Below are 14,231 nucleotides of genomic sequence, written 5' to 3'. Positions count from 1 at the left end.
TATTGGTATATTGACTTTTAAAATTTCTAGAATCTCCGCAGTAGAAATTTTAGATTTATAATTTTATAATCTTATGTAAATTCAGGGCTTGCCTAATTATGCTGGCAAACTGAATTTGATTTGTAGTATCTAATGGCTAAAGGTTAATTGTGGAAATGTGTCAATGGTTAGAGTCCGGATTGCATTTTATTTGAGTTAGTGAGTGGTCGGGCTTACTACGGGATTTGGTAGCCTTGCGCCTATCCATTCTCTAGTGCCGATCACGGGCCCACAAATCGGGTCGTGACAAAGTTTAATTTTATGGTTGGTTTAGTGCCTTCATAGTTGTAGACCAGTTAATTAGTTGATATGACTCTTTAAATTATTGTATTAGAAACTTCATATCATTAAAGAAAAGAAAGAGATTCAACTAATTTATCAATGTTAAATTTTAATTAGATGATTAGTTTTAGTTATTTTGATATTGGTTGGAATTAATTCCAATTTCGTTAATAAACTCTGCGTTCACCCAATTTATTAATTTTCTAATTTTCTATCAAGATGGATATTTAGTTTCTTAATTTCTTGACTTCTTCTTTGAATGGCTATCCAGTCTCAGTAGTCTAGTATAGTGGTATATTTATGTTTCAAATTAATTTCATATTTTAGAGAAAAAATTATAACTTAAGTGACAACTGAATAGTAAAATTAAATTTATACTTAATGTGTATTGTGAAATTCCCATATTACTAATAGATAAAAAAAAGATAAAATTAATTTATAAATGTTAAGATCTAATCTACCAAATGATTAGTTTTAATCATTTTGGTATTAAGTGGACCGAAATAGAATCATTTTAATATGCTCTACTCTACACTCGTTCATTTAACTCCTCCATTAATTGATTATTCAAATTCTAATATTATAAATGTCATGTCTAATAATACTGATTAAAAATTCTTTTCAAATTAAATTAATAATTTATTACTATCCTTATTTTTATTTATAGAAAGATAGCAAATAAGTTTTAAATTCAAAAATAAATAAGAATGTTTTCTTTATTTTTTTATAAAAAAATATTTTATTAAAGGATTTAAAAAAAAAATTAGAATAAAAATTTATATATTTGTTGCTTTAGACTATACACAAATGTTAATAGAAAATACATGTGGGATTCTATTACCTTTCCTCTCATATTTTTCCATTGCTCTTTTTCTTGTACATATAACTTACCATGTAAAAGAAGCATAAAAGAGTAAGATAAGGGAGTAAAAATGTAAAAAAGTAATAAGGAGTATTTTTATAATTGTTTCTTAAAAAAAGCATATAGAGTATAATTTTCTTTTATTTAAAATAAGAGGATGGACTAACCAAATGTTTCCTCGAGAAAAGTCGATGATTTTATGATCACAATACAAATAGATGTGGAATTGATATTTATTTAGAATGTAATTTTAGCAATTGATATTTAATATTATTGATAATACAATAATTATTTTAATATTATATATGAGTTTGCGATTTTTTATTTTATTTTTTTCAAAAACTTCTACATAATAGTAGTTAAAATAAAATAGACTAGATAATATAATTTTATTCAAATAAACTAAAATTAAATTTATTCTTAGTACATTTAATTAAATTAATATTTAAATAAAAATTAAAAAGTAAAAGACTATATATATTGTATTAGTTCATCCTAAAATTTTGTTTATAAATAAGCATTATAAGAAAAATATGTATGAGTTACTCATGTTAAAAAAATAAAGTTAAAATAAAAAATTTAAATGTTCAAATTAGGAAAAAACAGAATAGAATGAGAGGTATTAAAATAAAATTATCCTAAAAATTAAATAATTTAACAATAATGTCATTGAAGTTATTTTTTTCAATTATATTTATAATAAATTTAAATCATACCACATGTGTCGATAATAAAGTGAATGTAAAAAAAAAAAATGCAATAAAGAGATCCACGAATCTCTATCTATGTTAGTTTTAGGAAAAATGCATTAAATGGCCCCTTAGACTTTTTTCACAATTGATTCAGTTTGAATATACCTGTTCATGGGCCTGGGTACCCGCCCGGGTCGCTCAGGCCTGCACTCTTCGGGCCAGGTTTGGACAACAATTTTTGTGTACAAATTTGGCCCGGCCCGAACTCATAAAAAGCCCAAATTTTTTGGACCGGGCTTGAGATTTCTATAAAAACCCAAATCCAGCCCGGCCCGGCCTGATATTTAGTTTAATTAGGAAAAAAAAAATATCATACCTAGCATTTGAACTTGTGACCTTCAACTTATAATTAAGTGCTACATACCACTTAGTTACCTATTATTTTTATCTATAATTTTATTGTTATTAATAATATATTTAAATAAAACTAAACTCAAGCCCGACCCGAACCCGCCCGACCCGATCCGTATTTACAGGTTTAACAATTAGTCGGGCCGGACTTTTTAAAAAAATTCGAGCTCGGGCTTGAGCTAAGAGATATTAAAAAATTCTCAGGCTTGGACGGGCTCGGTCTTATTCAAAATAAAGTCAAGCCCGGTCAGGCCCGGCCCATGAACAGGTCTAAGTTTGAATACCTATATTTTAATTTTGTTTTATAAAACCCTTAAATATTCATTTCTTTTATATTAAGCTCTCCAACATTTTTTTTTCTTTTAAGTATTTTTTAATTAGATTTAATGTTTTATAATATAAATAATTAAAGGTGTATGAATACCATAATCAAACACAACATTTTTCACCCAAAAACCATAATGCAACTTAATTACAACTTCGTGCAAGAAGAAATTAATACAACCTTCTTCAAATATGACTTATTCTCAATTTAGACATTATTCGATTTTCTCTTTTTATTTACTTTTTCATCCATTCCCTTTCTACTTTCTTTAGTCTCACTATAATTTCAAATAAAACCTCAACTATCGCTCCTTTTTTTATTCTAATTTTTACTTCACCATTAAATAGTGATAATATCTCAAAAACAGACGTGTCGACGAGGCTAATCATAATTGACTTTTTTGAGGAAGAAATAAAATATGAAGCAATTTTCAAGGTGAGAAGAGGAAGAAATAAAATAAAATAATAAGAAATGGAACAAGAGTAGTTTTTGAGAACTTAGGAAGAAGAAAGTATAGGAAAATATAGAAACTGAAGAAAAATAAAAGAGAGAGACGAGGGATGGACGAGTGAAAATCTCACAGGAAAGGATTTAGGGTTCAGAAAAAAAAAAAAAAGGAAGGGTTTCTTTTCTTAATTTAACAGAAAAGGAAGATTTCTGGGTGTTAATTGTATCATCTTTTTTTGAATTTTCATAAAGAAATTATTCTCTCTCCTCTCAATTTGCCTTTTGTAACGAGAGATGAGCCTTTAGGAGAGAGTCTTGTTCACTCAGGTTAGTTTTGTGAAAAGAGGCCCTTGAAAGCTCAAGAGGTCAATTGCAGAAATGGCCTCAATCAAATAAACACAGAAAAGTTAAAGGGGCAAATTAAAGAAAATTACATACTCCCTGTTATTTTGTTCCCTTTTTTACTTTTATATGTTTCGTTTTCTGTTTTTAGTTTTATACTCTCTTTTTTAACGTTATTTAGGTGGTTTTATTTTCTTTTTAGCTATTACTGATTTTTTTTTTTTTTGCAGTAAGTTTTTTGTTTAATTATAATTTTCTTTCCTTATTCTCTTTGATGTTCATGTCCGTGGTTTTATTTTTTTAATTGATCGTAGCCATGGATGGTGAAGCCATCTAATAACAATAAAAATCACATATTTCTTTCCAAAACAAATGTCGATCCAAACTCTAAAAGATTGAAGCAAATCTAACAATAATCTCTTTAGAATTCACTAATAACAATATCAAACAAAAAAATACAAATCATAAACTTCTTGAAGATAAATTCATCAATTCTTCAATATTATAAGAGTTAGTTTCAATTTCAAATATATATTTAGTTGATTTTGTGTTAGTCTAAATTTCATTATATTAAAATGCTTCAAAAACTACCACATTATTTGATTTTTAAGTATTTTAAAGTTATAGAATATGAATATTGGATTTTAAAACTCAGGTCTACAGAAAACTAAGTATCTAGATTTCTTTTATAGAAAACTCAACGTATATCATAAGTATATATTCTTAAAATTTAGTAAATTTTGTGTTTATATATGTTTGTATGAGATATGACTCATAATATATATATATAAGGAATAAATTGATTATACATTATATAGAAAAATTATTTTTCAAAAAAGATAAAAGTAATTTTTAAGATATATAATGAAAAGTATATACTAAGTATATAATAAGTTTACTTCAGGTATATGATATTATGATTTTCATTGTTTGTTTTCCATTTAGATTTTTAAAATCATCTTTGATATTATATTATATTATTATTATATATGAACAGAATATATATTTTTCTTCACCACAATGGATATTGAAAAAAAATATGAGATACATAAACTTTGATGAAAATGATATTTTAATAACAATAATTTTCATCTAAATTCCATGACTTGGTTTCATGAATTAAAATTTATGTAACTAAACAGTTTTTATAATTAGTTTATAGAATGGTTAAAATTATTTATTAGAATATATAGTGCTTGTGCATCAAATATATAGGTTTTAATGAATTAAAAAATACTAATTGATACTCACAATATAATTGACATATACTATATATATTGTTAAGTTTATGTCTGTTTGAATTTAAGTTGAATATACTCATACTATATTTCAATAATACCATTTGAATACTTAAGATAAATTTGATATTAAATTTATACTCTTGTTCGTTTATTGTGATTTCGATTTGATCTGACATTATTTATATGAAGTTTGAAAAGTTTTCATCCTTTGGTATAAGAATACCCGTTACACTAAAATTTACAATCTCATGTTTCCTTTCTAATATTTATGGCGACCAAAGATAATATAGATATTGCTTGCATATCAATATATAAAACAGTAAAAAATAATAATTTTAAAATTTGAATGGAAAGATTTTAGTAAAAATTAAAATATTATATATCTAAAATAAATTTGTTATATATTTGATTTTTTTTTTTTTATTAAAGAGTTGTTGTATTATTTCGTAAACTTTTAAAGGCATAGGTATAAAAGTTAATGTGTTTAATATTTTTTTTAGGCATTTGTGTAAAGATTCTGACAAATTAATGCATTGGCACGGACTTGTTACCAATTAACATTTTGAGGCAAATTGTTGGTTAAAGCCCCAAAAGCATTCAAAACGCCCATTAAAGAAGACGAGGAGGACAGTGACAAAGTTGAAACTGTTAATATTTGACTAGTAGATAAAGGGTAGCTAAGCTATCACTGCTTGTCTGATGACAGCTCTCAACCTTATCATTCTAGTCTATCAGGAACTGATCAACTAAAGGTATTATATAAAACCAAAATTCACTTACAAATTTTGACATTTAATCCTAAAGGGTAGTAAAAGTTTGAACCAATAAGATTTTGTAGCATTAACTTGGGTGATGTTTAGTGTCTTAGTAGCTGTTCAAAAAACAACACTTAAAATGGAGCTGTTAATAACTACATTTCAACTGCTTTGCCGAATTACCCAATTAAAATGGCATGCTTATAGCAGCTTAATGACCATGTGGTGTGCATATTTTAAAATTGCAGGATCTAAAAATCAATTATGCCATAATTTGATAGAGTTCTAGTAATTTTCATAATGTGCCCGTCTTTGTACCATTAATATGCATAAATAATAGCAGGACAGTCAGAAATCAGAGTAGGTGAAGTGAACAGTGCCGTAGAGGTAAGGAAAGAACAATGGAGGATTCAGTTTGTTTTATTCATTCATTTCACAAGAAAAAAAAATCATATTACCATTCAGAAAAACTCAATAAACAAATAAAAACATTTTCATCTAAAGAAGAAATAAGCCATTTTTTGAAACGTACAAAAGTGAAATACATAAGACTTTCTAATACCTCAAGACACCAAAAGAAATCTTCTCTGAAATGATGACAAACTAACAAAACTTTCGATATCTTTCTGGTTTCTACAATGGGCAGAGGAAAGGATAAAACAGATGTGGTCCTAGCCTAAAACTAGAAAGGCAAGGTGACTATACATTGTACAGCATAAACCAATTTCTACACCCATACAAGATTTTAGGTTAAGATGTGTGGTTTAATCCAGAAGCAAGGCGTGCCTGGCAGCTTATTGTTAACAAAAAACCACCACATGAAAATATTTCAACCAAAAAAAAAAAAAAGTCACTATAATAAAAGGCAACATATTGCTGAAATCTTAACTTTGACAAAAAGGGGGAGGGCTTTTCAGGAAAAAATAAGTAAAGAACAAGCAGCCATTTTACTCACTTTTAAAAATGGCCATCATCGACCCGCGCATCATAAGCTGGAGCACAAACAACCTAGTTTTTCATCATTGTCAGTACTGCACTTGTTGAGGGTGACTAAATAGCTTCTTCAATAGAGGGAGGAGTCCAACCAAAGCTATTTGAAGCTGTTCTGAGCTATTTACGCGAACACTAATTTGTCCTGCTCCCCTGTTATTCAAATTGCCACGGGCAATTAAGTTTGTAGATCGCCCTATAGGGACCTGAGATTGTATATTACAACCAACAGCAAGATCTCCATGCCAATCCATGACAGAGAGCCCAAGGGTTGATAAGGAACGACCCAGCGGGTAATCCTTGTCTCTCAGTTGGGCCTCCAAACTGCCACCATAAGCTATATCACCACGGCCAGTCATTGCACCACCAGACACAACCATTCGGAAGCGCTTATTGGCAATCAATTTATCCTCAACTTTCAATCCAGCTGATAAGGCATCACCCAGAAGAGTTATTGATAGACCAGCTGTTGCCTTGTTCTTCCTAAAATTACAGAACCTTGTCTCGCTGCGTAAAGTATAAGCTAAGTCTTTCCCCACAGTTTGCATATCAAAACCTAAGGAAGTTGATTTCCCTTCCCCATGCTTTATAGAACTTGCTACTTCCATTTGAACATTGGCATCCTTCTTATCCTTTGTCACCTGGCCAGAAAAAGATAAGGGAATTTTGTCTTTAACCACAAACAATCTTTCAACATTTATACCTTCATAACCAACATCATGATCCCAACCATGGGTTTCCAGAACAGGCCTTACGAGCCACTGGTTAGAGGTATCAAGGTAACGATAACGATGGGTGGGATTATCAGAATCAAAAGAAGCAGGCAAGGCTAAATCCGGCATGGGAACAGGCACAGATGCAGCCCCACCAGTTTCATCTTCTAAATTTTCATTGTAATCACTAGGCAGGTCCTTAGCTGCAGCAGCCATTTTTTTCATCATCTTTCTTCGCCTTTTCTCTTCCTTCAACTGTTTCTTCATAAAAAGTTTTTCCCTATATTCTAACTCATCAAAGTATGCCTTTCTCTGAGCTCTAGTAAGCTTGGCCACCTGGGCCTTTGTCAAACTTTTAAATGGTGGCAAATCTTCATAATCGGAATCATCCTCAGAATCTGATGACTCTTCCAAATCATCATCAAGACCATCGCCATCACCAAACTGTTCCTCAGGAAGCTTAAGTTGTGGTCTTGACTGGAGAAGGGATGAGAGCAGAAATGGTAAAGGAGGCGCCCTTGATCTAGTTGCAGAAGGCATCCCAGGAGGACTATCTTGCAACTTCAAAAGCGCATTCGCTTCAGCAAGAATCTTTGATGCAAAAGAGAGTAATAGTAAATGTGGCTTCCACACCTGACCATTTGGCAAAACTCTCTGCCCAGCCCTATTTGTTCTGCATGCTGAGTGGTTCTCTACTAATGAAACTGGATTCATAAGCCTCATATCACCAGCTGCCTGACGGATTGCTTGTTGAACAACGTGAGAACGCTGAGTAACAAACATGTCATAACTTGAAGCAGTACCATTTGGACCATCAGGTGGAGCGGATGCAGCATGAGTCAGGACCACAATAGCATTAAACCAGATAGATGGACCAAATATCTCAGTTATGGTGCGCAAGAGGGGCATATCACCAAAATCCCTACTCTGCATGTCTAACCTATCAAGATACAACACAATGTCTGGAGGAGTTTTCTTAATAAAGCGCTTGACAGAGTGAAGAATCTTCTCATTTTGGCGCTGGTCAGACCCAGAAGGAAGAAGACCTGGTGTATCAATGACCCGTACCTTTATCCCTTGAACCGTGCCTACAACATCCTGAACTTTTTTCGTACCCAATTGGAAAGCATCAGTCCCGAACTTTACTTCATCAAATATTGAATTGATGGTTGCACTTTTACCAACTCCTGTCTTCCCAAGTACCATAATTGTACAAGAGAAATCAAGGGGTTCCTGTCCAGCAGCCTCAAGCTGCTCAGCCATGGCACTTGCACGATCAAAACTGAAGGCACCAACACGACCTCCATTTCTCCCTCGCAACTGCTCAGCTAATCCCAGCCTGTACAAAACCTGTGCTACAACAACATTATGGGGAGTCTGCCCCAGCCTATGGGCAAGCCGCAAAAATTTCACTCTGATCATCTGGAGTTTCTCACGGGTCTCATCATTCTCATCACCCTCCCCATTTGTAGGGTCTTCAACCTGTTGGGATTGCACATGAGACATAGTTCCATTAACACGCTGTTGCTGCAGAACTGACCGAGGTGCTGGCTCCAATAGGGGGGCAGCACGCCCAAGACCAGCTGGACGGGCAGGCGGGGGCGCAGGACCAGTGGATTTTACAGATGATGAAGCATCTTCTGCTGAAGTTAGAATTTCCCCTTGACCATTTTTTTGAGTGTTTGGTTTCTGTCCCCGATCTTTTTCTGCTTCCTTTTTGGGTCCCTCAATGACAACACTATCCTTGCCAACACCATTAACTTCATCAGCATGTTGTGGTTCAGAAATCTTGTTATCCTCTGCTCTAAGGTTAGCTTCACAAGTCGTACGCTCCTCGCTACTGTCATTCACGAAATTTTCTGAGTGTGAGTTTAGAGTTTCTGGGACAGCTATTGGAATTTCTGGCACAGCTGTTGCTTCCTCTGTATGTAGGGCAGCTGAACTAGCATTCAGTTCATGAGTTTCCCCCTGATGTCCAGAATCAGCTAGAACTGAAGCATTTTTTACATCTCTATTGCTATCATCTTGGGGCTCTATATCCAAACATTTTGAATTATTGGTCCATTGTTCGCTCTCATGAACCCCATTCACATAATCAAGGACTGGCGTAACAACTTCTAATTCTCCACTTTTTTCACTCTGACATTCTGTATCAATCTTTGGCAGATTGTCATTAACACCTACACCCCTATCCTCTTGAAGTTCAACTGAAACCACAACAGGTTCCCTGGTTTGTTGATATTCAGAAAAGGAATCAGCCTCCTTCAATTCTTCCTCCTTACCATCCCCAGGCATAATCTCCCTGCTCGATTCAACTGCATGACTAAAATCAACCTCAACTGAATCGTTCAAAACCTCAATTCCTCCATCACCACCAATCTCAGAGACCTCCCTTTCTCCATTCAATCCATCACTTCCCACTTCCTTACTAGTCCCTCCTTCATCAATCTTATCAACAGAATCCCCACCCACTAAATCCTTCACCTCTTCTTCACCAACTACTGCAGCCAACTCCTCAGGATTCCCACTCTCAGCAATAGGAACATCAACATCAATCGCCTCCTCAAAAGTCTCCACTTCAGTTCCCATATTTAAATTCTCATCCACCAGTTTCGAAACGGAATCACTGATTGTCTCAACACTGTGCTCGGACTCAAATTTAGCTTCCTCCTGCAATTGCTCATTTGAATCAATTGCCTCTTCAAAAACCTCATCTTCAATATCTTTCAATCTATCAAACCCGACAGCAACTCTCTCTTCTACCTCATTATTATCCCCAACAAACTGAGTTTCAACAATAGTTTCCTCTCCCAATCCAGGCCCACCCACTCTCTCAACCCCATTTTCCATTTCCAATTATTTGCCTTTGCACCAAAACCCTAGATTGACCATAAACCCAAACAATCAAAAAAGGGAAACCGTTCAATCAAAACACCAACAATTATCTTAACCAAAACAATAAATTAACCCAAAACCCTAATTCAGAATTTTCATTTCTAATACGAAAATAAAATGCAAAACAATAGTAACTAAAAAAGAGGATCTCAATTCTAAAATCCCATATAGCGGATAAAATAAGAGCACGAAAGAACAAAACAAAAAAATCAGATCTTCGTCATTCTTAGAATAATTATTATTAGGGTTTTGCAGGATATAATAAGCTGAAGTAAATGTTTATAAAAGCAATAAATAAATACTAATAAATAGTAAGTAAACAAAAAAAAAAAACAGATTACCTGTAGATAACTAGAGAGAGAAAGAGAGAGTTTGGCCTTTCAGTGACAAAAAAGATTAGATGAGAGAGAGAGAGAGAGAAGCGCTTTTTTAACTTTCTCTACATCTACTGGTTATGCCCTTTGGCTTACCAGTAGCTGAATCAAGGCGATAAGAGTTGATCTACGGTTGTGATGTTTCCTGATCCGACGGTTGAGACTTATTGGTTGCTTCGATATCATCGTTTTATTACGGCAAAAACCGTGTTGAGTCCCTGAACATTACGTAATTTGTTATGTTCATCCTCTATATTTTAATTTCATTTTAAATAATTCTGAATTATTATTCTTTAATATCGATTCTATAAAATAACTAAGAATTTGGTTAAGTTTAAATCACATAAAAAAAAAATTTAATTTATAAAATACTAACTCATTATTCAGCTAAAAAGTGAAGCAGAAATTGTAAGAACAAAGTAAGAGTCATTTCCCCTCATAGAAACAATATTGTTTTTGTCTCTATTACTACTATCTCGTTAATATTTTTTAGATAATTGTTTAAATCACCTTCAAACTTTGTTAATTTTAGAAAAATAGAAAGTTGACCTTCATTTTTCATTGTCGGCCACCAAAATTGTTCTCATTGTCTCAAAAAAATAAATTATACGAGAAAAAATGATGAAAAATATACTAAAATGATAAACTTTTTTTATGTTTTTGTAGATACCACATTCTTTTTATATTTTATCAATTTAATTTTTAAATAAATTAAAAGAATATTAGAAGTATTTATACTCATAGGAATTGACAAGAAGGTATCATCTGAACTGGATAATTGAGTTTTTTAAACAAATTATAGTTTCAATAATTCACGTGTAAACTAAGTCAACTGACTTTAATTTTATTTTTCTATTTAATCTTTTATTCTATCACCAACTCATCTCAACTCTGGTCGGTTATTTTAGTCTATAATTTTTCATCAAATTTTATAAATTTGAATCTCTATTTGATGGTTTTGATCCATATTGGATCGCCTCTTCTTCATGTGCCTAAACAAGCATCATTTTCTGAAACTATTATAAAGGCATTTCCTCTATTCATTATCTTATTACTATTACTTAAGGTCGTTCCTATAGAAAAATAAGTTCGTATAACATATTCAAATTTGAACTCTCCAGCTCCATAAAGTAATAACCATAATAGATAATTTCTCCTTTAAAGTTTCTTAATATTTCATGCTTTTTAGCACTGTTGTATATAAGTGGTGTTGATCTCCACAAATTTCGGTAATCTATTTAATAGTTTTATCATCTTTGATCACATTCTTAACAAAACTTATAATTGAAAATGTATCTTTATAAATATAAAATAAAGTACATCATTTTGATAATTCATTATTCTAGTTGGGCACTTTCTTTTATAGTTAACATTTTCTTGGCATATTTATCTTTAGACAAAATTCATATTTAGGTCTATGTATTATTCAACTTTATTTTACTTAATCCCCATCCATTTTATTGTGTCTTAACTTATTCTCATACTTTTATTTTAGAAAAAGGTACAAATGAGCCTTTAACATTTGGGTCGAGTCTCACATTGGCCCTTAAACATTAATTGGGCTCAATTCAGCCCTCAAACAAATAAAAACGCCATTTTGAGCCCTCCATTTTCACGTCCTATTTATACGGAGAATCTTACCGTTATTATTTTACTGATGTGGGTTATAAGTTGTGACATGTCATTAGTGGGACCTTAAAAGAAGTTGTATAATGGTAACATAAGTGGGCTTTCTCTTTGTTGTTCTTTTTTTTTTATTCAAATACTAGAAATTTAAATCAAGAATTGTAGAAAAATTACAAGGGTTTGGGTACTGGAATTAAGTGAATAAGTGGGTAACATTTCTTATTTATTTCGACATAACTATATGATAGCTTCTTCTTCATCTTCAACAACAAGTTCTTGTAAAAAGCGTTCAAATATGGAGCTTTATTATGAAGGCAAAAAAATGCACTGTAATTGTCGAAGATGGGAGTTCAAATTGAATACGCCTAGGTGGACTTCATGGACAGATGAAAATCCTAGAAGAAAATTTTATGGCTACAGTAATTACCTAGTAGGTTTGGGTTTGTGTAAATTGAATAGTTAATGTTTGTTTGAAAATAACAATAGTTCCTATGGTTATATTTTATAGGTTCAAGGTTGTGGATGCTTTGAGTGGCATGATGAGCCTTACAATGATAGGTTTAAGGAGTTACTTAATGAGATGAAAATAAAGAGAAGGTGTTTATTAGCTCAAATTAGAGAAAGGGTAACGGAAGAGGAATTATAGAAGATTCTGCAATTGAGACTAAAATCTATGAGTTATGGGCAGAGTTAAAGTGCTTGAAGAAAAAGGAGGCAGAGTGTGAAAGTATAAGGAAGAAGATGATAACAGCTTATATTGTTATAAATAATAATTGACTGAAAAGCACTCTTATGTTTATTCCATATATCTCAAGGTATTTATACAAGATACCTAGACCTATTTAAGGTAGTCAATTATATAAGAATAATTACAGGAAAGGTAAGTCAACTATATAGGAATAATTACAGAAAATAAATAGAGGAATATTACAACTATAATTCCTAAGTAAGTATACAGCTATATATGCTAAGTCTCCCCCTCAAGTTGGTGCATAGATATCATACATGCCCAACTTGAATAATGATGTATAAAATGAGCCACTAGTAACAGCATGAGTCATCATGTCGGCCAGCTGATCTGCACTCTTAATATAAGGAACCTCTATCATACCATAATCCAGGTTATCCTTGATATAATTCCTGTCAGTTTCAATGTGCTTAGTTCGATCATGTTGAACCGAATTGTTAGCTATCTCAATAGCTGCAGTGTTATCACAATAAAGCACCATAGGTTTCTTTGGACCAAACTCGAGTTCTTTTAAGAGAATTTTTAACCAAGCAAGCTCTGTGGTTGCATGATGAAGAGCCCAGTATTCAGCTTCTGCACTAGACAATGACACCACATTCTGTTTCTTACTCCTCCAAGTCACCAGATTACCTCCAACGAATGACACATAGCCTAAAGTAGACTTTCTATCCAATTTAGAGCCAGCAAAGTCAGAGTCTGTGTAACTCATAATATCCAAGTGCCCATGTTTGGAGAACATAATACCTTTACCTGGAGAGGACTTCAGATAAGACAAAATACGATTCACTGCATTCATGTGTCGATCACTTGGATTGTGCATAAATTGACTGACAACACTAATTGCATATGATAAATCAGGCCTAGTATGAGTTAGATAAATTAACTTTTCCACTAGTCTCTGATATCTCTCTTTGTTAGTCGGAACCTGATCAGGATAGATAGATAGACCATGATTCACCTCAATGGGAGTATTTACAGGTTCACAGGCAGAATTGCCAATTTTAGCTAAGAGATTTAAAATATACTTTCGTTGGGAGAGAAAAAGTCCTTGCTTTAACCGAGATACTTCAACACCTAAGAAGTATTTTAGAACCCCCAAGTCTTTCATCTCAAATTCCTTGGTCAAGTAGCTTTGAAGTTTCTCTATCTCACTAGCATTACTACCTATAACAATCATGTCATCAACATAAACAATAAGTAAGGTAATATCATCATGCTCCCTTTTATAAAATAGAGTATGATTTGCCAAAGCTTGCTTAAAACCATACTCCTTCATTGAGTAGCTCAACTTGCTAAACCATGCTCTTGGCGATTGTTTCAACCCATATAATGCCTTTTTCAGCTTGCACACCTTTCCTCATCTTAGTGTAAAACTTGGAGGAGGATCCATATACACTTTCTCTATCAAATCACCATGGAGAAAAGTATTTTTTTACATCAAACTGGTGTAATGGCCAGTCTAGATTGATTGCAAGAGATAGAATGACTC

At 32.5% G+C, this 14,231-nt stretch overlaps 1 protein-coding gene across 1 annotated transcript; it reads right to left on the bottom strand.

Moving 5' to 3' along the window:
* Positions 1 to 5,895: 5,895 nt before the first annotated feature.
* LOC8265340 (translocase of chloroplast 120, chloroplastic) lies at positions 5,896 to 10,489 on the bottom strand. The gene is made up of 2 exons (XM_002528234.4): positions 10,336 to 10,489; positions 5,896 to 9,978 (listed from the first exon to the last, which is right to left on the bottom strand). The coding sequence occupies exon 2, from the start codon at positions 9,947 to 9,949 to the stop codon at positions 6,422 to 6,424; it is 3,528 nt and encodes a 1,175-aa protein (XP_002528280.1). The 5' UTR covers positions 9,950 to 9,978; positions 10,336 to 10,489; the 3' UTR covers positions 5,896 to 6,421.
* Between the last annotated feature and the right edge of the window lie 3,742 nt (positions 10,490 to 14,231).

The sequence above is a fragment of the Ricinus communis genome, chromosome 8 (assembly GCF_019578655.1).
Source record: "Ricinus communis isolate WT05 ecotype wild-type chromosome 8, ASM1957865v1, whole genome shotgun sequence".
In the NCBI taxonomy this organism is placed as follows: Eukaryota; Viridiplantae; Streptophyta; class Magnoliopsida; order Malpighiales; family Euphorbiaceae; genus Ricinus; species Ricinus communis.
Note: the sequence above shows the minus strand (reverse complement) of the source record. Positions and strands in the feature narration are given on the sequence as shown.

What these genes read in the sequence shown, in the direction of transcription:
- LOC8265340 (XM_002528234.4), bottom strand. Translation starts at nt 9,949, where the DNA reads ATGGAAAATGGGGTTGAGAGAGTGGGTGGGCCTGGATTGGGAGAGGAA.